Below are 26,608 nucleotides of genomic sequence, written 5' to 3'. Positions count from 1 at the left end.
CTAGTGCAGAAATGATAAACCCAGATACCCACAGGGACCAGGAAGTGACATAAATGAGTGAAATGGTCTGGATGTTAAGGTTATAGGAGTGGTGCAGAGAGTATATGTCCTGTTTGGGACATTTGGGTTCTAGCAAATTGTTTCTTTGCTGAAATGCAGATCTGATGTGGCCAAATCTTCTGATATTTTAAGAGATGTCAGATATTTGTATCTTTATGAAATTTCTTGATTTCAAAAAAAATGTGGCTGAAACAAAAATTACCCTTCATCCAAATTCCTCACAAAGGCCACTGGTTTGTAACTTGTGGCCTAGATCACTTTGTTCCCTAAGTGTATCCTATAAATCCTAATTTCATCATAGGTTAGTAGGTATTAAGAAATAAATAATTTGGAAAGTGGTGGATTAAATAAAATTAAACATTTCCTGACTGAAGCTTATCTTAGATCCTTAAACTAATGTTTTGTAAATTCCTAAGAAGATATAGCTCATAGACCCCACAGTTACAGTTAATATCTCTGTTCTATTCATTACCTCACCATCCCTCTTGTCTCCAAGGAAGAGGTGATTTCTTCCTGGTAAATGTTAGTCCCTCTACTTGTTCTCCATGTTCTTTCCCTGCCTCTTCAGAGACCTTGCTTCATAATCAGTGTCTTGTTTCCTGCTTCCTTTCCTTCAGCCTGTCAACATTCTCCTATTTAAACAAAGTAGTAACCCTTCCCTTACAGCATACACAAAAATAAACTTCAAATGGACTATGGACCTAAAATGTAAGAGCTAACTAAAACTATAAAATCCTGGGTGCCTGGGTGGCTCAGATGGTTAAGCGTCTGCCTTCGGCTCAGGTCATGATCCCGGGGTCCTGGGATCGAGTCCCGCATCGGGCTCCCTGCTAGGCGGGGAGCCTGCTTCTCCCTCTGCCTCTGCCTCTCTCTCTCTCTCTCTCTGACTCTCATGAATAAATAAATAAAACATTTAAAAAAAAAAACAAACTATAAAATTCTTAGAGTAAAATGTAGTAGATCTTCATTACCTTGGTTATGCAAAGCCTTCTTAGATACAATACTAAAAGCACAAGCCACAAAAGAAAAAAATAGATAAATTGAATTTCTTCAAAATTAAAATTTTTTGTGCTACAAAGGACACCATCAGGAAAGTGAAGACAACTCACAGACTGGGAGAAAGTATTTGCAAAAGACACAGAACTAAAATTATAATTCAAGTATGGGTAAAGGATCTGAATAGACATTTCTCTGAAGAAGGTATACAAATGGTTAATAGGCACATAGAAAGATGTTCAACATCATTAGCCACCAGGGATATTCAAATCAAAACCACAACGAGATACCACTGCACTAGGATGGCTATGATAAAAAAAGACAGATAATGTTGCTGAGAATGTGGAGAAATTAGAACCCTCATATATTACTATTGCTGGTGGGAATGTTCAATGGTACTGCTTCTTTGGAAGACATTCTGACAGTTCCTCAAGAGTTTAAACATAGAGTTACCATGTGATCCAGCAATTCTATCCTTAGATATATACCCAAGAGAAATGAAAACAAACATCCACACAAAAACATGTACACTAATGTTCATAGCAGCATTATTCATAAGAGCCAAAAAGTGGAAATAATCCAAATGTCCACCAATTGATGAATGGTAAACAAGATGTGGTATAACCACATTTGTCAATAAAAAGCAATTATTTGTCAATAAAAAGCAATGAAGTGCTGATATATACTCCAACATGAAATAAGCCAGTCACTAAAGGTCATATATTGTGTGATTCCATTTGTATCAAATACAGGCAAATCTGTAGAGACAGAAGGTAAATTACTGATTGCCTATGGCTAGATGGGGTTGGAGAAGGGTTGGGGATAAATGAAAGGAGTGAACTGCTAATGGGTTTCTTTATGGGGTGATGAAAATTGTTCAAAAATTGTGGTGATGGTTGCACAGTCTCTGATTATACTAGAAACCATTAACTCTGGCAGTTGACACTAATTACTGTTCTCTCACATCCTTGAAACTCGATTCCTTCGGCTTTCGTGGCATCGTTCTGCCATTCCCTGGATGCTGTGCTCAGACATTTCCTTCTCAGCTCTTTTCACCAACTTGCTCTTCCACCAGCTGCAATCTGTTTCTTCAGCCCAGGCAAGTAAACCGAGGAACCATCTCTTCAGTTGCTTATGGAACATTTGCTTATCTCCATCTAAACACCCCATGGGTAGTAATGAGTTTCCCTCTCAGATCTGGTTTGCTCTTCCTATATTACCTCTACTCCTAAGTCCATTGGAGTCAGGAGGCTGGGAGTCATTCTAGATTTCTCCCTTACCCTCCACATGGAGTGTCTTATATATGCACCTCTTAAGTCTGCCCTCATATCCATCCATACTGCCGGTGCTTTAGCTCATCTGTAATTTATCTTTCACAAAGACTCTAAGCTCTGTGAGGTCAGGGGCCACATGTATTTGCTTCATTACTGTCTGTAATACCTGGCACATCGTATGTTATATAAATACTTGATTAAATAAATGAACTAACACATGAACTTGTCATTGTAGTTTTTTAAATCTTTGATCCATTTTTGCTGCTGTATTTTTCTTATTGAAATGCAAACCTAATAATGTCTTTTGCTTAGAACCATTAAATAATTTCCCATTGCTTAGAGAATAAAGTCAAAGCCCACTGCATACAAGGCCCTCCCTAATGTCCCTGTCTGCCTCTCCAACTTCCTATCCTCTCTATACCTCCTCCCTGTGGATCTGTGTTCCCTGAACCGGCCATACTTTCACATATGCTGCCCCACTCCTGGGAAGCTATCCTTTCTTCCCCAAATCCCATTACTCTTGGATAACTCTTTTCAGCCTTTCTAGAGTTTCCTTTCCTCTGTGAAACCTCTCCGGCCTCATTGACGCAGAGCTGAAGCTTGGATGGAACTCTGTTAGAGCATGCATTACACTGTGTTACAGTGATTTGTTTAAACATTTGTCTTGTCTTTCTGTGAAGGGCAGGGACTGAGTCTCACTGATTTTTGTATTGCTATCACACACAGTGTTGTACACAGTGCCTACTACATAGGAAGTACTCAGTAAGTTCTTGATTAAATGAGTGAGTTGGAAATCAGTGTAGGTTAGAGAGTCCTCGTTTTTCTGGATATATGGCTTTTAAATACCTGACTCTAGTATATCATCTGTGAATGATGCAAAAGGTACCGTGGGGGTGGATGGATCATAAGTCCATCACCATCGCAGGAAAACAACCAAAAATGTTGCTGATGGTAGGCACATACATTATTATCATTCTTGTATGACCCAGATGTGGTACTGGACACAGCTGTGTATCAATGGCCGTTCAGTATAATGGATTGATCAGCCTAATACACTGTAGAAACAGTGATTTGAGCCAAACTAAGTACAGGTAGATGGGTGCACATTCCCTTGGCAGGTCACAATCAGTTGGTTTCTATTGATTGGCTCCATAGCTGGCCTGCTGTAACTTTAACTGTACATTAGGCTTGCATTTTCATCATTTGCATCTTCTTGTCCAACTTATGTTGATTACCATCTCCCTGCATCCTTTAAATGTAATGTTCTATAGATGTCCTATGTTCTATACACTTCTGCTGTACAAATCTGTAACATAAGTCCTTCTGATGTGTTTTGCCTTCCTGTTTTCTTAGTTTAGCCAAGGGAGACATCTACATTAACATATTTTTTAGTCTAGGTAATGACTTGAACCAGCCAAGCTTTTTTTTTTTTTGCTGGAAAGAAACCAAATCTCTCTACATTACTGAACCAAATTGAGTAGATTGTGATAAAAGGAGTAATAATAACAACAGTAGAAGACAAAAGGCCTCTCACATGGAATTTTGAACTAAAGTCACATATTGAACAAAAGATATTTAAATTAACTACTGAACAAAGTAAGGGCTCTTCAAAAGAAACAGGGCTTCCTGCCAAGCCCCCTAAAAATGCCCCCAGGCCTCGTACTCATTCACTACCATTATTTCAGTTTATCTGTCTAAGGATGCTTTATTTCTTATCTCATTCTCTTCCCACCACCTACCGGACACATAGTTGGCACTTACTGCCTGTTTATTGAATTGAGCGGAATTGGGCCTCAAGAGTTAGAGGCAATTCTCTGAAGAAAAAAATAAAAGAGAAATAGTTTTAGCAGTGAATAGAAGCAACAAATCTGAATTTCAGCAATGGAATAAAGCTTGGAAGTAATAAAATGTATTTACTATAAAGTTACTTTGAAAGGGCTGTTTTTAAATGCTGATCTGGAAAACCTGCTCAGAACTTAGACTATAATTAAGACTATTTGTCATTCTTTTCTCTGCCTTTTTTCTTTTTAACCCTTTAACTATGGGTCTTTTTTCCAGAGGGAATAAGATTTAAGGTTAAAAAATCAGCCATCTACTTTAATCTCACAATCATAAAATGTATAGATAAAATATACAGGAAGTGAGAGCTTTTAAATTTTGCATTTGTTAATCGTTTCATACCTTGCCTTGTTCCTAAAAAGAACTTGAGGTCGTAAATGAGGACTTAAGGTAGAAAAGATTAAGGTAAATTTCCTTTATCAGAGAATTAAAAGGGAGTTTGGCCAACCTACAGTAGACAAGTAAGGAGATACCCAAAGAGATCATATAGCTTGGAAGAAATATTTGAGTAATTATATGATTTATTTGAGGTCACAAGACCATTATTAAGCTGGAACTGAAAACCAAGTCACCAAATTCCTTTGCATATGTTCTTAACATGTATGTAGCAAAAACATTTGTCTTAACTAGTCAAGTGTTTTGGTGCCTGTGCCGCACAGGTTCGAGAAGCATTTGTTAAGATTATTACTGACCAGGGGAGCCTGGCTGGCTCAGTCAGTTAGGCATCGGACTCTTGATTTCAGCTCTGGTTGAGTTTGCAGGGTCATGATCTCTGGGTCGTGATCTCGGGTCGTGGGATCGAGCCTTGGGTTGGGCTCTGTGCTCAGCCTGGAGTCTGCTTGTCCCTCTCCCTCTTCTCCTCCCCACCCCCCGCTTGTGCTCTGTCTCTCTCACTCTCTATGTCTAAAATAAATATATAAAGTCTTTAAAAAAAAAAAAGATTATTACTGACCTGCTTGTTTGCAAAGTGTAGCCCGTATTACGAATCATAAGCTTCCCCATTCTAAGGCTGACATCCAGGAGTATGTTTTTCCATAAGCCATGAAGATTCCTGCTAGTTAACAAAGAACGTTTTGTGAATTAATCCCCTTCTTAATTGTTCCACTCTTTTTATTTGGAAAAGATGCGTGCTAAAAAAGCTGTTTCTGTTTAGATAGTGTGGGGAAGAAGGAGGAAAGTGCATTTCCTGTGATTTCCTGGTTGATGGCTTAAAAATGTCAAGCTTTGGCTTGGCTTTCCTAGATAGACTTTGCCAGTTGATCTCAAATAGAAGATGCCTTTCTGGTCCTACATATCTTTAGGAACTGGCTTCTTTGGAACTTCTTGAGTTGATCCTTCAGTGATAGAACACTGACTTGGAAAGATCTAGAACAGAGGATGACAACCTTTGAATAAATAGGCAGGTTAAGTTACATAATCCTCTGCCTTTGCTTGGCATACAAAGCCCTTCCCAGGGTGACTGGGGCTTTCCTTTGTAGCCTCATTTCTTTTGCTGAGGCGCAACCAGCCTGTTTTTCTTGTCTAGTCAACCATGAGCTCAAACACATCTGAGCCATTGCCTGTTTTCTCCTTTCTTCTGCTTGGGCTCTCTGATCCCTCTCTTCGCCATCTGGTAACCTCTGCCTTTCCAGGCCCAGCTTCTTTTTTCTGTGAAGAGACCACGTAGTAAAGGCAAAAATGAAAGTTAATCTAGCAGCTGTGTGAGGAGTGAATTAGAAGAAGGAAGTCTGGAGGTAGGAAGGCCAGTTTTAGAAGACAGTGAAAGTCCCACAGACCTGAGCTGTGCAATACAGTAGCCGCTAGCCACATGTGGAAATTAAAATTAAAATTAATTGAAAGAAGCCAATCTGTAAAGTCTACGTACTGGATGATTCTGACTATATGACATTCCGGAAAAGGTGAAACTGTGGCGACAGTGAAAAAGATCAGTGGTTGTTAGGGATTTGAGGGCTGGGAGGGATGAATACCAGAGCCCGAGGATTTTTAGCGCAGTTCTCTATATGATACCATAATGATGGATACATGTCCTTATGGATTTGTCAAACCCATAGGATGTACCGCACCAAACGAACTGTCATGTAAACTGTGAGTTTTGGGTGATTATGATGTAGTCAATGGTAGGTTTATTGGTAGTGACGAATGTACTTCTCCAGGGGGCATGTTAATGGGGGAGGCTGTCGTATGGAGCAGGGAATGTTTGGGAAATCTCTGCGCCTTCCCCTCAATTTTGTTACAAACCTAAAATGCTATAAAAGAAAAATAAAATCTTAATTTAAAAAATTAAGATTAATTAAAAATTAAATAAAAAGTGATAACTCAGTTCTTCAGGTGCACTAGCCATATTTCAAGTGCTCAATAGCCACCTGTGGCTAATGGCTACTGTACTGGGTAAGACAGTTTAAATAGAACATTTCTGTTGTAAAAGAAAGTTCATATTGGACAGTGTTGCTAAAAATCAGTTCCTCGAGTGAAACGGCATTCATTCTACATAGTCACGCTTTATGTTTGTGCCTTAAAAATAGGATCATTTATTCATCGAACCTAACTTAATTCTGGACTGAGTGTATGAAGCTTGCAGTGATTGTGGATATTATCACTGCAAGTATGAATGCAGCTTAGAATAGTGAGTCAAATTTAGTGCCTGTCACTTAAATACTTAAAAATAGCTTCTGGATAAGTGGCCTTGAACATTTTTTTTTTAAAGATTTTATTTATTTATTTGAGAGAAGGGGAGGGGCACAGGGAGAGGGACAAGCAGGCTCCCCACTGAGCAGGGAGTCCTACTTGGGGCTCGATTCCAGGACCCCAAGATCATGACCTGAGCCCAAGGCAGATGCTTAACTGACTGATCTACCCGGGTGCCCGCCTTTGAATATATTTTTATTATCTGTATTTCTTTCCCCACCTACCACTACCCTTAAAAAAGAGACATAAAATAATTAAATAAAATTCATTCTTTAGTAATGTCCTCCACCAGGGTCAGAATATTGACTATTTGCAAAAATGTTTTAATGGTTTTGTCGGGTGTACTCATGATTGTTTTATTTTTTGATGATAAATCTTTGCCATGTATCAGTCTTCTAGCATTGCCATCTTCAAAGACCTTTCACTTAATTGATCTAGAAGTCATTCCTGATTTTTTTCCCCTTCAATCTACTCCCCATCCCCTGCACCTCCGAGTCTAAGAGCACGTCCTATTACTTCTTCCTCCAAAGGAACTAATTCTCCATTTCCACTTTCATGTCTTGTTTTAAGGCACTGCCCTCTCTCCGCTGGATGACCGCAATAGACTCTTAACTGGTCACTCTGCTTCCCCTTGCCTGCTAAGATCACTTTGCCACATAACAGGCAAAATGACTTTTTAAAAAGAAAATCAGATCACATGTCAATCTCCTGTTTAGCACTCCTGCTTCTTATTGTATTTAGAAAAGATTCCACACATCTTAACCTCGCCGAAAGGACTCTGTGATCTGGCCCTTGGCTTTACCCAACCCTATCCCCACACTTTCTCCCCTCATTGAGCTTTAGCCACTCTGGCCTCCTTCCACTTCCTTGAATATACTCAAACTTTACTGCCATAGGGTCTTTTTCTTGTTTCTCCCACTGGAGTGTTCTTTCCCAGCTCTTGCATGAATGGTTTCTTCTCAGCTTCAGAGCCTCAACTCCAGTGTTACTTCCTCAGAGAAGCCTTTTTTATCCACTCTTTTTGAAGAAGGCTCTCTCTCCTCCTGCCCCATACTCTTTATGGCATCACCTTTATCTAGGATGATTTTGTTGGTTTATTTATTTACTTGTGTACTCTCTATCTACTACTAGAATATAAGTTCCATGAGAGCAGGGGACTTATTTTTACTCCCTGCTCTACCCCAGTACCTAAAACAGTGCCTAGAACAGTGCCTGGCTTATGTAGTTGTACTCAGTCAATGTTTAATAATGCTGAATAACTAACTGGATGTTTCCTAAAGGAGATCTAAGAGGAACTCACTCCTCTTCTTCCCTTGCTCTGTCTCTCCGTGTGTAAAATAAAAGAAATCTCCATGTGTCTAAATGTGAATATCCTTCTAGGCCCTTTATACTTAGTATGAACTAGTGACTTTGTTGCTGAACTTCATTTTTTACTTCATGAAATCATGGCCCACAGCTTTTTGAATGGTTGATTTTAGTTGGAAAATATAGTGAACAATACATCTGGAAATATTCTGTCATGTTTTGATCTGAGAAACTAGAGAACCAGCTGCTGATTTGAAAGGCTTTTACAGACAGTCTATTGTCTACAAAAGCACTGGCTATTTCCCAGTGGTATATGTGTTTTGCTTTTTTCTGAGCTATTAACTTGAGAGAAAAAACTTGTATTCATTAACTTATGCATGACTTGTATTTCCTGAGAATAGTTTATTGTAGTATTTTTCTTTAGCTGATTTACTGTGCACTTAGGGATTTTTCTTACTCATTTTTCTTCTTTAAACTCAATCGAAAGTTAAATGGCTAAATAGTAGGATTGAGAAACTTTCCATTCTGGGTTTTAAAATTTTTCACAGATTTCTGCATTAAACTGTGGGTTTATATTTGTGATTTAGCACTTTTACGTAGCTTTATATTGATAAAACGGGTGAATTTCCCCATTCACTGTATTCAAGTTTAACCTCTTTTAGAGTACTTGAGAATATGTGATATAACTGTAGTGAAAGAAAAATTGACATCCAAGCCCTACGTAGGAATAATCTTGAAAAAAGCAAGTATGTGTACCATTTGTGGTGTAATAAAGACATCTGCGCATATACACAATCTGGGTAGTGTGACTTTTAATATTTTGATATATTTTTATATTTTTAGCTACTACTATTTGGAAGATTTATATGAAATGACATAATTACTACAGTTATTAGGTAGAAAATAATGGCATCTGAATAACCCAGAGTAACATTTTTTTTTTTTTTTTTTTTTTAAAGATTTTATTTATTTATTTGAGAGAGAGAATGAGATACAGAGAGCATGAGAGGGAGGAGGGTCAGAGGGAGAAGCAGACTCCCTGCTGAGCAGGGAGCCCGATGTGGGACTCGATCCCGGGACTCCAGGATCATGACCTGAGCCGAAGGCAGTCGCTTAACCAACTGAGCCACCCAGGCGTCCCAACCCAGAGTAACATTTTAATATTACTTTTTAAATTACAGAAATTGTATCTTCACATTTAGGAAAATTAGAAAATAGGATATACAGATACAGAATTTCCTAAGCATCATTATAACCACTGTTAACATTTTGTTTTGTATTCTTTCAGTGTTTTACTTCATGCATATGGATTTTTTTGGTTTGTTGTAATCATTGTGTATTTATTATTTTTATTCCTTTTTTTTTTATTTTTTTTTTTTTAAAGATTTTATTTATTTATTTGACAGAGAGAGACACAGCGAGAGAGGGAACACAAGCAGGGGGAGTGGGAGAGGGAGAAGCAGGCTTCCCGCGGAGCAGGGAGCCCGATGCGGGGCTTGATCCCAGGACCCCGGGATCATGACCTGAGCCGAAGGCAGACGCCCAACGACTGAGCCACCCAGGCGCCCTATTTTTATTCCTTTTAAATGAAATATAATGTCATAAACATCTTCCTGTAGTGTTGAGTCTTCATAACCATTGTTTTAATGGCCCTTTAGTACACTATCTAAAGATATATCGTAATTTACTTAACTGTTCCTCATTGTTGTATAAGTTATTTAAAAAATATTTTAGCTCTTATAACTAACATGATAGTGAATATTTTTGTGGATATTGTTATTACCACATTTGGTATTATTGTTTATAGGGTATATTCTCATTAGTGGAATTCCTAGATATGACATTTTATTTTATTTATTTTTAAAAATTTTATTTATTTATTTGACAGAGAGAGAGATAGTGAGAGCAGGAACACAAGCAGGGGGAGTGGGAGAGGGAGAAGCAGGCTTCCCGCTGAGCAGGGAGCCTGATGCGGAGCTCGATCCCAGGACCCTGGGATCATGACCTGAGCCGAAGACAGACGCTTAACGACTGAGCCACCCAGGCCCTAGATATGATATTTTTTATATTTCTTAATTCATACTAGCAAATGCTTTTCCAAAGAGAGTATGCCAGTTTACATTGCCACCAGAAGGGTATAAAACTATTCTAGAATTCAGCATTTTATATTACTTTTTAAAGTTGCTCTATAATTAGGGGAAAAAACATGTTGTTTTAGTTTGAATTTATTAGATGACGGGTGAAGTTGTGTATTTTCATATGTTTGGTTTCTAGTTTCAGCATCATAACTATTTCATATTTTTTTCAGCTCCAGTAACATTTGTTTTTTTTCTGTATAGACATTTTAACCTACTTACCTTGCTTGATTCATGTACTTCATGCATTGTTCTAAAGATATAGGGGTGCCTGGCTGGCTCAGTTGGTAGAGCATGTGACTCTTGATCTTGAGGTTGTGAGTTCGAGCCCCACATTGGGTGTAGAGGTTACTTAAAAATAAAATCTTAAAAAAAAAGAGAGAGAGAGCAATTTGTCAATTAAACAGATACACGTAAATCTCAGTGATGAATTTGTCTCTCTCTCTCTTTTTTTTTTTTTACTGTGCTCAGTGGTGCCTTCATCTGAATTATTCTGAAGAAGGGGTAATACATTATGTTTGTACTCCATATTGTTTTTGTTGTTGTTGTTGTTAAAGATTTATTTATTTATTTATTTGAGAGAGAGAGAATGAGAGAGCAAACACATGAGAGGGGGGAGGGTCAGAGGGAGAAGCAGACTCCCTGCCGAGCAGGGAGCCCGATGCGGGACTCGATCCAGGGACTCCAGGATCATGACCTGAGCCGAAGGCAGTCGCTTAACCAACTGAGCCACCCAGGCGCCCTGTACTCCATATTGTTATCAGGTATATTGTGGACACATATATGGGAACAATCTTGATAATTTCAAAAATCCAGAAATTTTCTTTGAATCCAGAAACTTCAATGATAGATTATATGTAAAGTATATGTTTCAAATATGTTGAAGTAATAGTTTTTAAGAGTCTGAGAATTTATTATTGAATTGTGAATCTTTTTCTCCTATAGGTTGGAAAAGAAACTGTTCAAACCACTGAGGATCAGATTTTGAAGAGAGATATGCCACCAGCATTTATTAAGTGAGTTATTAAAACTTTCTTCTCTTGCTAAGCAGAATAATCCTCTTGTTAGGAAAGAAAATTAGCTGATTCCAGGAACAACTTTTTTTTTTAATGTGTTTTCTTTTTTTTTCAATGTGTTTTCTTTTTTTTTCTTTTTTAAAGATTTTATTTATTTATTAGAGAGACAAGAGAGAGATAGGGGCAGTGAGCATGAGCAGGCACAAGCCAGGAGGAGAGAGAAGCAGGCTCCCTGCTGAGCAGGGAGCCCGATGCAGGGCTTGATCCCAGGACCCTGGGATCATGACCTGAGCTGAAGGACGCCTAACCGACTGAGCCACCCAGGCGCCCCTTTTTTAATGTATTTTCAATTGAAATTTTGACTTTTGATCTTTTAACACTCTGGTTCCCTACTGTTGATTGTATTCATTGCTGTTAGGCATTTTTGACATAATAATTTTTAATAAAACTATGACTTCTGAGTTTCATTGTCTGGAATGGAAAGGATTCAGAAACATTCTGACCTTAGCAGGCATGAATCTGAATAATATGCTAAATGCTTTTGCTTGGAGATAAGGGAATAAGAATAGATACGAACTTCAAAAATTAATTGCATATATCTAAAACTAATGATGTAATGTATGGGGATTAACATAACAATAAAAAAATAAAAAAAAAATTAATTGCAATGTATTTCAGTAGCATTTTAAATTTAAGTTATATTTACATATCACCCAAACTCCTACAAACAATTTGCAGGTGTTTTGGCCTATCCTGAGTAAAAGCAGAGATACTAACTTTTGATTAGTTAAAACTTTGTCACGTTCTTAATTATGTTGTCTTTGATCAATGGCTTTTTTCTATGGCAGTCAAGTACTTTGTAAAAGTAAAGGCTAATGCATAAGACAAAAAGAAAAAAAGTAGAACCTCTACAAGTCAAGAGTAAGGTAAGTCTATTCAGTTACAAAAAGAAGGGCAGGGGATTTGAATAGGCACTTCAAAAGAGAGGAAATCCAAATGGCCAAAAAATTAGGAACAGGTGCTCTATCTCATTAGTCATCAGAGCAGTGCAAATTATTCTATTATAACCTCTAAATTAAGAAGTCTGATAATATCAGTTGTTGATAAGGGTGTGGAGCAATTGGAACTCTCATACACTGCTGTTGGGGATGTAAATTGGTGCAGCCACTTTGGAAAACAGTTTGGTGTTAGTAAAGTAGAAGACAGGCAATTCTTAGAGACACTTATGCTCATGCACACTGGATCTATATATGAAGATTTTAGTATCAACATTGTTCATGATGACCCCATTGATCTATTCATAGTAGAATGGATGAAAACAATTATGGTATAGTCATAAATTGGAATACTAATCAGTAATGAAAAGGATTGAAAATGGTTAATTTTATGTTATATGAATTTCACCTTAATTAAAAAAATGAATGAATCTCAAAAATAATTGAGAGAGGGGCGCCTGGGTAGCTCACATGGTTAAGCATCTGCCTTCGGCTCAGGTCATGATCCTGGGGTCCTGGGATCGAGCCCCACATCGGGCTCCTGCCTCAGCGGGGAGCCTGCTTCTCCCTCTGCCTTTGCCTCTTCCCCTGCTCATGCTCTCTCTCTCTCTCTCTCTCTCTGTGTCTCAAATGAATAAATAAAATCTTAAAAAAAAAATAATTGAGAGAAATGAATGATAGATATGTAGGTAGATAGATATGTAGGTCCCATTTATTTAAAGTTCAAAAACATGTAGAAATAAACTGTGTTGTTTACGGATGCCTACTTAACGTGGTTAAAAGATAAAGATAAGGGGCGCCTGGGTGGCTCAGTCGTTAAGCATCTGCCTTCGGCTCAGGTCATGATCACAGGGTCCTGGGATCGAGCCCCGCATCGGGCTCCCTGCTCCGCGGGAAGCCTGCTTCTCCCTCTCTCACTCCCCCTGCTTGTGTTCCCTCTCTCGCTGTGTCTCTCTCTGTCAAATAAATAAATAAAATCTTTAAAAAAAAAAAAAAAAAGATAAAGACAAGTAAGGAAATAATGATTGCAAAAGTCAGGGTAGTAATACCTCTGGGAGGAAGGAGGAGGGTTATACTTGGGGAGAGGCACACAGGGGCTTCTAAAATGGTAATAATGTAAAAACAAACAAACAAATAAATAAAATGGTAATGTATTTCTTGACATAAGTGTTGAGTTATATGGGTGGTTGTTTTATTCTTTATATTATACATATGTTTTATACAATTTTCTGTATGTATGTTACATATCACAATTTTAAATAAAGTGAGAAGTATTCCTTTATTTTTATCCTCCTTATGTTCTATTTTCATTGAACAGATGCAAAATTTCACCCATATTGATGTCTTCTTATTTCTAACTTACTTGAGTGGGTGCTTCTACATAACGGTGTTTCTGTTAATTCTGCAAAATGTTCATGTGTCAGGAAGTAAGGGGCCAGAAGCATCTGTTTTTTTGTACAGCCTGTTTTGTGGGAGTATCTTGTCTGATTTGCCTTCTTTGGACTTGGTAACCTCCAAGGTTTCTTCCAGCTCTAACCAATATGAGCCTACTTTATGTGCCATTTCATAGCATAGTAATATTAAGAGGAGTCCTGTGCTGTCAGTTAAACACTATAGTTAAGCTTACATTTATGTTACGTTAGAAACACAGGTCTAGCTTGTACCTGTTTGCCACTCACCCCCTGGAAGGTACACAGTGTGGCGAGATAATGTACAGGGGGTTTCAACATCAGGTAGATATTTGAACTATATAACCCTATAGGAAGTTCCTTTCAACCCTGACATTGAAGTCTATGAATATAATTTGGTAAATGAATTTCTTCAGGAAACTCATTTCTGCTCATTCCCAGAGATATTACCTTGAAGTATGCTATGTGCTCTCACAGGCTTCTTTGGGGACTTAGAAAAATTAAGGAGTGTGTCTTAGTTGTGATAATATTTTCAAAAAAGTAGGTAACTTTAAAACAAAATAAAACTTCATTGATTACCCTTGGTGGTAACTAGGACACCGATCCCTTACTCTGGTAATTGGTTATTTATTTATTTATTGGTAATTGGTAATTTAGAGAAAAAAATTAAGCATTTATCTTGCCTTTCCAGAGGTTCTTTGAAATATTAAAAATAGAACTACCACATGATCCAGCAATTCCAATTCTGTTTATTTATCCAAAGGAAACAAAATCACTATCTCAAAAAGATATGTGTACTCCCATGTTCATTGCGACATTACTTATAATAGCCAAGACATGGAAACAACCTGAGTGTCCATCACAGAATGAATGGATAAAGAAAATATGATATGTTTGTATATGTGTGTGTGTGTTATATGTGTATATGTATACATACATATATGTATTTATATGTATATATACACACACACACAGGAATATGAGGGAAATGAATGAAGGTAGTTGAATGGTACAGACTTCAGTTATAAGATAAATCCTGGGGATGTAATGTACAGCATAGTAACTATAGTTAACAATACTGTATTGTATATTTGGAAGTTGCTAAGGGAATAGATGTTAAAAGTTGTTATCTCCCCTCACCCAAAATTGTAACTATCTTGTCTTCCCTCTACAGACTCTCTCTCACAGAGCAGCCTAATAACCCTAGTTGATGAGGGGAATTCTAACCAACAAATGTGGAATTAATGATAGAATTAGAAAGTCATAATTATGCAATTTTAATTATGCATAATAAAATTATGCAATTTTAAACAGTTGATTTACGTAAGGATCATCAATAGATGAAACCATTCGGAGGTTTTAAGCTTTATTCCACCACGGGGGAAAAATCCTGGTCTCCATGGGGAATCAGGGAAAAACACTATGTTACGATCAACTGAAAAATTTACTGAGCAATGTTTAAAAAGTACATAAAACTTAATATGTTACTTGAAAATAGGGTAGAGTACAAACAATATGACTGTGGTTGTCAGACAAATTTGGGGGGCAAATATTCCACAATTTAAAACATTACGGCTCTTCATGCTTTTCTTGCGTTTCTTTAGAATGCAAAATGAAGCAGAAAATAACTTCACTAGATGCCTTGACTTGAAGGGGGAGGGGACAGAGAGGGAAACAGATGGAAGCAATTAATGACATCCTTGGAACTGTTGAGTAGGACATTCTTTTGGGCTGTTTGGTTGATGTTTGGAGGTTTCCAGGGCATGACAGAGCTTCCTCTGTCATCCACTTTTACAAAGACTTCTAAATAGTGTCTGCTTAGGCAACACTAAAGAATAAAACATGTTTTAAAATTTTGTTCTTAGATTAATTTCTGTTCCTAGAATGTTAGAATGTCAGGACTAGTGAAAACAGAATCTTGGTCTGTAGATAGATTTATACCTAAGCAATCTGATATATGTTTAGAGATTTTTTTAGGGAAAGATATATTTTCAGGACTTTTGACATTTTTAGGATTTGGGGGTTGTCAAAATCAAATCATAGTCTATTTGAGTACTGGCAGTTAAGGGCATGTTGATATGTTGGAGAATGGGTTTAGTATCAGTTAAAGATTATGTATTTGAGTTATAACTTTTGATGAGGGGCTTCTAATGCTTGGGCAATTCCTTATTGTAAAAATGAGAACATTTTAATATAGAACAAAATTTGCATTGTTAAAGAAAGGCTTTCTTTTGGGTGGAGCAAAAGTTATCTGATCTCTAACTGCCCAAGCAGATAGAGTTTACAATTTGCTAATTTTATCCAAGATTGTAATAATAGCCACACTGTTGCACAGGAGGTGTAGGGTTCCATGATGATTGCTACAGAAACTGTCTCAATCTTCATAAACTTCAGGAGTGTAACGGTCATGCTTTACTGTTAAAATATTGGTTAGAGTTGCATAATATTGGTTAGATTTTCCCTGTAAGAAGTCATTTGTTCCTTTAGAGACTGTAGCAGAAGAGTATTTTGCATCATTGTCAATTATCATCATTATCAGGCAGCAGCAGCAGTAATATTGATGTGTAATTGATTAATGAGCTAGACACACTGATTGGTTAATTAAGTATTTATTGATTACCTTCTATTATGTCTAGCACACCACGTGCTACATAGGATGGCAGTTCTTACCAGTGTATTATGAACGATCACTTGTAAGATTTATTATAAGTTATTTATTAGTAGTAATAAAATGCCAAAATTTGCAAATGCTTTATTTTTTTAAAGTAAATTGAGCATATTCAAAGTCACATGTATAATAACATCCCTCTCGTTCCTGTTTACTAGGTAATTGTTTTTTTTCTTTTAATTTTTATTGAAGTATAATATATTCACTTGCTTTATATTATGCTTTTTTTTTTTTTTCAGCAGGAGAGATATTAGTGAAATTATAGCTGTTATGGCTGGAAATTGTGCATAATCCCGGATATACCCATGGGGGGGATGTCATACATGTTGGTTTTATCCCCTTTTTTTTTTTTTTTAAGATTTTATTTATTTATTTGACAGAGAAGGAGAAAGGGAGAGAGAGCACAAGCAGGGGAGTGGCAGGCAGAGGGAGAGGGAGAAGCAGAGTCCCCGCTGAGCATGGAGCCCGGCTTGGGGCTTGATCCCAGGACCCCCAGATCCGACCTGAGCCGAAGGTAGATGCTTAACTGACTGAGCCACCCAGGCGCCCTCATGTGGGTTTTATTCTTCTGTGTATCATAGAGGAACACATTTCTGCTGCAGAGAAATATTTTTAGATGCTTTAAGCAGGGGGCGCCTGGCTGGCTCGGTTTAGTGGAGCATGCAACTCATGATCTCAGGGTTGTGAGTTCCAGCCCCATGTTGGGTTGCTTTAAAAAAATAAAATCTTTTTTAAAAAAAGAAGTAAAAAAATTCTTTAAGAAGTTTTAAATTGAAGAGCTGTAATGTGGAGGGGCACCTGGGTGGCACAATCGGTTAAGTGTCTGACTCTTGGTTTTGGCTCAGGTCTGATCTCAGGGTTGTGAGATTGAGCCTGGTGTCCGCTCCTGCTTAGCGCGGAGTCTGCTTGAGTTTCTCTCTCCCTTTCCATCTGCCCCTACCCCACCACTTGCAGCACGCTGTCTCTCTCTCTATCAAGTAAGTAAGTAAGTAAATAAATAAAGGAGCTGTAAAGCAGACTGACTTTCCCTATATAATAGGAATTCAGAGAAAGTGCTATCACTGTAGGTAGGAATAGTAGAAAGAACCTGCACATAGGAAGTGGGACTTGGGAAAGATAGATGTGGGGATAAGGAAAATACTCCGGTTGGAATGAACTAGAGGAGCAAGTCATGGGGCCTGTGAGGAGAGGGACAGTCATGTTGGGAGTGGTAGGAACTAAGCTGAGGTGAGTTCTGCTAGGTGATTAAGGCCCTTGGAAGCCAGGCAGAGGAATCTGGAATTGGGCAGCAGAGAAGCTTTGCAGTTCTTGAGCAGTAAGATGACAAGCTGAAAGTGGTTTTTCACAATTCATAGCCAAGTACTGGATGAGTAATAGGGCTAGTGAAGGAGAGTAAGCTATATGAACCTACCAGATTCATTTTCTGCCAGTGTGGATTTACTTCAGATGGATTCCTTATAGGTAGAAAATGTTTATGGCAAACTATTTTATTTGCCTTAGAAAAGTTGCTGTTGTAGTGTACAATGGAATTTCATTCTTATTTCTGGGATGGGGCAGAAATGAAAAGGGAGGCAGTTTTTGGACCCTATCCAAGGGTGTTCAGTATCTGAATGTATGAAACTGTGTCACTTGTGAAGTGGTCTTGTGGTATGAACTCCTTAAAAAGGGCATCAGTGGCTTTGTCTGTTGGCAGGCAAATGATAGTTTGATTTAGAACTGCAAAGTGTTGCCACTTTCTGTTCAGTGTTGCTCTGAACAGTCTGCTTGAAATCATCAAAACTTGGGTTGATTCACCAGCTTGGATTATTTTTGAAACATATTGTAATGTCTAGACCTACTGAATAAAAGAATGTTCCTAAAATACTATGTGAAAGGGTTTATGAACTATTAACAATGTGCATATTGCCATTAATCATATTTCCTAGAAAATTGCCCTGTCTTAACTCTTAAACTTTATTAGGTAAGCCCAATTACAGTAATATTTGTATAATTATACCTTGATTGATATTCCTGTACTATAAAGAAGAAATTTGAAAAGGGTTGAAACATGCTTACACTTAATTTAGATCTCTTTAGACTTAAAATAGTAGTGTCATATTTTTAGATCACCAGCCCTTATATTTAGCTTTTCCTTTGCTTATGATCTTGAACACTTAAAATAATCTGTGGTGAAATTTATATTTTTAAACACTCTTCTCAGTAAAAGTGCCCAGAATATCTCTTTTTAGGATTAATTCTTTGATCATACCACTCAATGCACTTTGTTTATCTGGGGCTAGTGTGTGATTCTTATGTTTTATTTTTTAACTTGGGTTTTTTGTGATCCTTTCCATTGCTATTTAAGAGAGGATTTTTGTCTCTTAACATAGATGATCAAGGTTCTGTGAGACAGTTATTCACATCTGCTGGCTGACTTACTGCATTTTTTACCCAGAGCAACACTCAAACTTTAAATAGTTCACCTTTGAACTTGTCACATTAAACATAATCACGTACTACTGTTTTTCACAGACTTTCTCAAACAAAAATGATTTAAGTTTTTAGTCTTCTCAATAATGAACTCTGAGTCTGTATTATTAATTTGCAGGAGAGTTCCAAACATTTTGGCAGGGATTTGATCCTTGGTTTACTTAAGAAATGAACCAAACTTTAAAAGTGTAATCCTTTGGTTTCTATTTCTACAGAGTAATCAAAATCATATGATTGAAAGGAACTCAAGGGACCAAGGGAACTCACATTTATCAAGTACATATTATTGGGAGGTAGTTACATATTTTCATTTTCTGAGAACATCAACTTCAGGGTATTGATAAATTCATTTTACAGGTAAAAAACTGAGGTTTGACAAACTTTAACTCACCCAGGGTCCGCTCAGCTTGTTATGTGGCAGGACACGGTTCCTGTTGGTGGTCTCATGGCTTCTGAGTCCATGTTTTTTCCACCCTCTGACCTTGCACGAAGTCATGTAGTCCATCCTTCTCCCTCAGGCAGTGCTAATTTTATACCACTTGTAGAGGATAACAGTTTACACTTTTCCTAAGCATTTCCACAGAAGGAATATTACAGATGTAGTTTGTGATGTATTGCAGTGTCTTGCAACTCTTAAGCTGTAAAGAAGTTAAAGTCATAACACTTTAAAGTTAAAAGGAACCCTAGAGATTATTTACTCCAACTGCTTTATTTTATAGATGAATGGAGGTCATTGGCTTTGTCTGCCTTATTGCCCCAAACCAAACAGAAACACTATGAATAATTAGACACAAGTATTCCCTTAATTATTACCTTATTGTTCCTATATAGGGCAAGTCCCAAATCAAGAAATTCTCAAGATTAAAATTTTTTTCCCCACATCTGTTTAAAATCTTTATTGTTCTTTCCTTAGAGAACCTTATAAAAATAGCTCCATTTCTTGAAGACCTTTTATGAACTGGGTCCTTTAGGTTGTATTCTTTAATTCACCTCATTTTGCAGTTGAGGAAGCTAAGACCCAGAGAAACTCAGGAACTTGTTGCAAAGTCTCCCAGTACATCAATGGTAGAGGCAGGATTCAAACCCTGGACTGACTCCCACGCTGTGCTCATTCCAGTATGCTAAGACTCCCTCTTCATTACAAGAACTTCTTATAACATAATAGTTTTTGTGAGGCTTAAATGAGTGAGATAATGTATATGAAAGTACCCGGAAAGAAAAAAAGACATTTGGTGATTATTAGCTTCCCTCCTTAGCTTCTCAGTCTTTTTTTCTCAGTCCTTTTCTTCAAATATGAAGTCAGTTACTTTTTTAAGCTTTTCTCAGAGAAAATTTCCCCAAATTTGTTGTCTCCTATGGTAAGGTCTTTAAGAAAAACAAAACAAAACAAAACATGATTGCTTGTTCTTATTTAAAGTTCTTTCTGTAGCTATTGAGATGATAATGCAATTTTTATCCTTTATGAGATAGACTCTGGTCTACTACATGAATATAGATTTTGTGATGGTGAACCATCTTTGCGTTTCTAGGATAAACCCTACTTGGTTGTGATTTTAGAAAAAGAAAATACAGTGCTAAATTCAATTTGCTAATATTTTAAAAGGATATTGCTTCTTTGTTCATGAGGTATCTTGATCTATAATTTTCTTGTTCTCTTCTTTTCCAGTTGTGGTGTCAAGGTTATTTTAGCTTCATAAAATATCTTTTTCTAGTTTTTGAAACAGTTTACATAAAAAAAACATTATCTGTTTTTTGAAAGTTTGGCCAAACTTGCATATGAAACTCTGGGTCTAGTTAGTGTCTTTTGGAAGAAGAAATTTGATTACTCATTCAGCGCCCTTTTTTTTTTCTTTATCTAATTCTTCTTAGTTATCCATTCATCTAAGCTCGCAAATTTATTGGTATGAAGTTCATAGTAACCTATTACTATTTTTCATTTGTAACATCTCTAGTTACATCACCTTTTTTTGTTCAGCGTTATTTATTTCTGCCTTTTTTCTTATTACTCTTTTAGAGATTTATGTTTTATTATTTTCCCTCAGTGGTCTATTTCATTAAATTCTTTCATATTTATTATTTACTTTAAGTTTATTATTTATTTGTTTTTTAATTGAAGTAGAGTTGACACACAATATTATATTAGTTTCAGGTGTACAACATAAGATACTTGACAAGTTTATACATTGAACTGTGCTTACAAGTGTTGCTTCCATCTGTCACCATACAACACCATTGATGGTATTTCCTATGCTATACCTTTTAGTCCCATGACTTATTCATTCCATATTAAGTTTATTATTTAAATACCTTATTTTCAATATTTTAGTCTTTACGTTCAAGCTTTCTTGTTTTTAAATAAATATATTTTAGGCTCTTAATTTTGTTCTAAGTTCTACTACAAGTTTGGAAGCAGCTATTGGTATGTTTCGTTATTATTCTATGTATTTACACTAAAGAAAATGACACAAACAGTTTACCCATTTCTTTCACCCCTGACCCCTGCCTCTGGCAACCACCAATCTCTTTTCTGTATCTTTGAGGTTGGTTGGTCATCCATCCATCCATCCATGCATTTATTTGATTGATTGATTTCACATATAAGAGAGATGGTATGGTATTTGTCTTTGTCTTATTTCACTTACCATAATGCTCTTGAGGTCCATCCATGTTACAAATAGCAAGATTTCATTCTTTTTTTTATGGCCAAATAATATTTAATTATGTATATACACCAGTTTCTTTATCCATTTATCCATCGATAGATACTTAAGATGTTTCCATATTTTGGTTACTGTAGTAAGTAATGCTGCAGTGAACATAGGTGTGCATATATCTTTTCAAGTTAGTGTTTTCATTTTCTTTGGGTAAAAACCCAGAAGCAGAATTACTGGATCATACAATAGTTCTATTTTTAATTTTTTGAGAAACCTCCATACTGTTTCCACAGTGGCTGCACCAGTTTGAATTCCCACCAACAGTGCACAAGGGTTCCCTTTTCTCCACGTCCTATCAACACTTGTTATTTCTAGTCTTTTGATAATAGCCATTCTGTGAGGTGTAAGGTGATATCTCATTGTGGTTTTGATTTGCATTTTCCTGATGATTAGTAATATAGCATACCTTTTCATGATGTGTCTGTTGTCCATTTGTATGTCTTCTTTGAAAAAATGTCCATTCATATCTTCTGCCCATTTTTTAAATTGGATTGATTGTTTTTTTGCACTTGAGTTGTAGGAGTTCTTTATATATTTTGGATATTAGCCCCATATCAGATATATGATTTACAAATATTTTCTCCTGTTCAGTAGGTTGCCTTTTCATTTTGTTGATGGTTTCCTTTGCTGTGCAGAAGATTTTTAGTATGATGTAGTCCTACTTATTTTTGCTTTTGTTGCTTTTGTTTTTGTTGTTAGGTTAAAAAAAAATCATTGTCAAGACCTGTGTCAAGGAGCTTACCACTTATGTTGTCTTTTAGGAGTATCATGGTTTCAGGTTTTATATTCAAGTCTTTAATCCATTTTGAATTAATTTTTGTGAGTGATGCAAGATAGGGGTCCAGTTTTTGGGCATCTGGGTGGCTCAGTTGGTTAAGCATCCGATTCTTGATCTCAGCTCAGGTCTTGATCTTGAGGTTCGGATTTGAGCCCTGCATTGGGCTCTGCACTGGGCATGGAGCCTACTTAAAAAAGAAAAAAAGAAAGAAAAAGATAGAGGTCCAGTTTTATTCTTTTGCATGTGGCTGTCCAGTTTTACCAACACCATTTATTGAAGAGACTGTCCTTTCACCATTGTATATTCTTCACTTCTTTGCCATAAATTAATTGGCCATACATATGTGGGTTTATTCTGGGCTCTCTTTCTGTTCCATTGATTTATGTGTCTGTTTTTAAGCCAATACCATACTATTTTAATGACTATAGCTTGTAATATAGGTTGAAATCAGGGAGTGTGTTGCCTCCAGCTTTGTTCTTCTTTCTCAAGATTGTTTTGTCTTTTCAGGATCTTTTTTGGTTCCATACAAATTTTAGGATTGTCCTATTTCTGTGAAAAATGCCACTGAAATTTTGAGAGGGATTGCATTGAATCTGTATATTGCTTTGTGTAGGATGGACATTTTAACAATATTAGTTCTTCTAATCCATGAGCTTGGAATACCTTTCTGTTTATTTGTGTCTTCAATTTATTTCATTAATGTCTTGTTGTTTTCGGTATATAGGTCTTTCACCTCCTTGGTTAAATTTATTCCTAGGTTTGTTATTCTTTTTGATGCAGTTGTAAATGGGATTGTGAATTTTCCAGCTATAGAAACTTTAATAGTTGTAATTTTGGTTGTGAATTCCTCTTTAACAATATGCTTTATTTAGGAGTATGTTTTAAAAATTTAAAAATTCTGGGGCACCTGGGTGGCTCAGTTGGTTAAGTGACTGCCTTCGGCTCAGGTCATGATCCTGGAGTCCCTGGATCGAGTCCCACATCAGGCTCCCTGCTCAGCAGGGAGTCTGCTTCTCCCTCTGACCCTCCCCCCTCTCATGTGCTCTCTCTCATTCTCTTTCTCTCAAATAAATAAAATCTTAAAAAAAAAAAAATTTAAAAATTCTTTTTACGGTCTTTTTATTGTTTTATTTCTAATTTAATTGCATTGTGCACAAAACATGATTGGTATAATATGATATAATATCACTCCTTGGAAATTCTTTTGTGATATAATGTATGGTCAGTTTTGGTAAGTGTGCTATGTGTGCTTGAAAAGAAAGTATATTCCCTTTTTGCTGGGGTTAGGGTTTTCTTTATATCAATTAGGTCAAAATATAAATATTATTATTATTATTTTAAGATTTTATTTTTAAGTAATCTCTACACTGAATGTGGGACTTGAGCTCACAACCCTGAGATCAAGAGTCACATGCTCTAGTGACTGAGTCAGTAGAGCTTGTGACTAAATATTATTGATCAAACTTTTTATTGCCTTACTATTTTGTCTGTTTGAACTATCAGTTTATGATGAAGTATGTTGAAATCTCCTATAGTAATTGTAGGCTTGTCAGTTTTTCTTAGAATTGTCAGCTTTAGTTTTATATATTTCAAAGCAATATTATTAGTAGTAAGTGGTTACAAGGTTATGATTCTCCTGGGTCCTAAATTCTGTCAATTATTTTGTTATTTATTACCCCTTTTAAAGAAAGATTTATTTATTCATTAGAGAGAGCATGTTCGTGCGCATGAACAGGGGATGGGGCAAGGGGGAAGGAGAGACAGAATCTCTAGCAGACTCCTGGCTGAGCACGGAGCCCTATGTGGCCCGATCCCATGGCCCTGACTGAGATCATGACCTGAGCCGAAATCAAGAGTCGGACACTCAACTGAGTGAGTCACCCAGGTGCCCATTTATTGCCCTTTTTAAAGAATGGCTGTTGATTGATGTTAGTCTACTGTTGACTTGTATCTCCAGATTTTTTTGTAAACCATATCTTAGTTTTTGGCAGTTTTTTTTCATAAGTAAGAATATTCTCCTACTGTGTCTATTCCATTTCACTTTGTATTTAGATATTTATACCCCTAACTCATTCATTACACTCTGCTGTAGAACAGTGATTGTCAACTTTTTTTAGCATAAGGACCTTCAAATAATAATAGTGAGATTTTTTATTATTATTTGATTAAGAATGGATAAGAATGGAAGATGCAGTGATTTTACATTGTTTTAAAATAAAATTTTGCTTTATTCATCACAATAGCTTTAAGATACATTAAAAACCTACTAGTATCTGTAAGACACACTTGCTTCTGTATTCTTCTATTTCTGCTGTAATCCTACCATGAGTGGGAGGAAGGACCATAGGAACCAATGGACCTACAGGTAGCTGTGAACCTTGCAGGCTGGAATCTCCTCTCCCTTCACAGATGCCAGATTTGAACAGGGGGTGAAGGAAGTGGGGAGAAAGACTATGACTAATCATTCAGGCTTTAAAGGATTCAAAGGGTATGACTCATACTTTACCTTTCAAATAAGCAGCCTACCAAGACTTGAAGAGCATGTGGTTTGGGCATTAGTGACACTCTTAACCTTCTTTTCCAACATGCCGCTTCCTCTTCAGTTAATCTCTCAGCTCTGGCAGAATCCTGTTCTGTTTGAAGACCAAGTTAAAACTGGTCGCATACTCTCCTATTTTCATCTGAAAGAAAAGAATTTAGTGAGCCCATGGTGTTTGTGTGTATCTTTTAGCTTTGGTATCTCAATGTACATGTTCAGCAAAAAGAGATTGGTGTGGCCCTTAAAAGGCTTTGAATGTTTTAAATATGACTCATTGTGGTTTCTAATTTTAGTTTTGGGTGTATACATGCAGTGTCCTATACTATCACCGAGTTAGGAAAGGGATAGGAATAATTGGTGGATGGGGCCTGTAGGATCTTTAAATCTGGGAGCACGGGGTTGGAACAGCCTGTTCTAGTGTTATCACAGTGTACATGTGGGTGAATTGCTGCCGTGTACTTTCTACTTGAACTAGATTGAAGTTTGTCATTGTACTCTGTGTTCCCAACTCCCTCCTAAAAACTGTAACTATTCTTGTGGCCTTCACTCAGGTTTCTAGATGACTAATGGCTGAGGATCCTTGACCTTTCTCAAAATGGCAACACCAGGACCAAAGCGAATTGGCTGGTTCTAGTCCTGGGATGCCACAGAATGATTCTACTTTTGCTATTTCAAAGTAGAGTTTGTGCCAGATGGCGAGTATATGAAAGAAATATTTATTTTCATACATCTCCCTGAGACTTTCGTGATCTTCACATCTATTACTTTTTTTAAAAAGATTAATTTATTTATTTTAGGGAGAGAAACAGAGAGAGAGAGTGCGAGTGGGGAGAGGGGCCGGGAGAGAGGGAGAAAGAGAATTCTCAAGCAGACTCCCTGCTGAGCGTGGAGCCTGATGTGGGGCTCCGTCCCAGGACCCTGAGATCATGACCTGAGCTGAAACCAAGGGTTGGATGCTGAACCGACTGAGCCACCTGGGCATCCCATTCACTTCTGTTATTTTTATTATTACTTTTTAATCCTATGTATATACACAACAAGATCTGAGGATGAAATGAATCGCTTATAGAGGTAGCACTTCCTATAGGAGGGACACTAGAAAGGCTGAACTGTCTGTTGCTGATGCCCAAAATTTCACTGGAGCTCATTCCTCAGGTTAACAATTTAAATGATTAAATGCCTGGTGAAGGGAGAATTTTCAAGGTCTCAGCAGTCATTTTCACTTATCATATGTTGGACTGAGGCTAGGCTCTAAATATGGGAAAGCAGAGAGAGTTTGAGGGCCTGACCCGTACCCCACACCCTGGCCTCTCTCTCAGGCTCAGGCCTGGACTTTAATATTATTTTCAAATGATACCGTACATGTAGTCCTAGAGAAAAAGAGGAAGTCTTAATAGAAGTTGGGGTGCCTGGGTGGCTCGGTCGATTAAGCATCTGACTCTTGGTCTCAGCTCTGGTCATGATCTCAGGGTCATGAGATGGAGCCCTGTGTCAGGCTCTGGGCTCAGCATGGAGTCTGCTTGGGATTCTTTCCCTCTTCTGCTCCCTCCTCCTGTGCTCCCCCCTCAAGTAAATAAAATCTTAAAAAAAGGTGTTTATCATGCAATTAAAATGATTAAATGTAAACACTTAAGTGTACCACCATTTTTATGACCCTGTTTTTGCATTTCTTAATTTTGAAATATGATGGGCTTCTCAAACTTGGAAGTGATCTGGGCCTTTCTTG

The 26,608-nt window shown here is 37.1% G+C and overlaps 1 protein-coding gene across 2 annotated transcripts in view; it reads left to right on the top strand.

Annotated features, from left to right (window-relative positions):
• VCL (vinculin) overlaps positions 1 to 26,608 on the top strand; it is a 112,420-nt gene that overhangs the window by 26,931 nt on the left and 58,881 nt on the right. For both annotated transcript variants that reach the window (XM_036073051.2, XM_036073052.2), the window contains exon 2: positions 11,240 to 11,310. In XM_036073051.2, the coding sequence (XP_035928944.1) occupies positions 11,240 to 11,310 (71 nt within the window). The remainder of the gene's footprint in view (positions 1 to 11,239; positions 11,311 to 26,608) is intronic.

The sequence above is a fragment of the Halichoerus grypus genome, chromosome 7 (assembly GCF_964656455.1).
Source record: "Halichoerus grypus chromosome 7, mHalGry1.hap1.1, whole genome shotgun sequence".
Taxonomy (NCBI): Eukaryota; Metazoa; Chordata; class Mammalia; order Carnivora; family Phocidae; genus Halichoerus; species Halichoerus grypus.
Note: the sequence above shows the minus strand (reverse complement) of the source record. Positions and strands in the feature narration are given on the sequence as shown.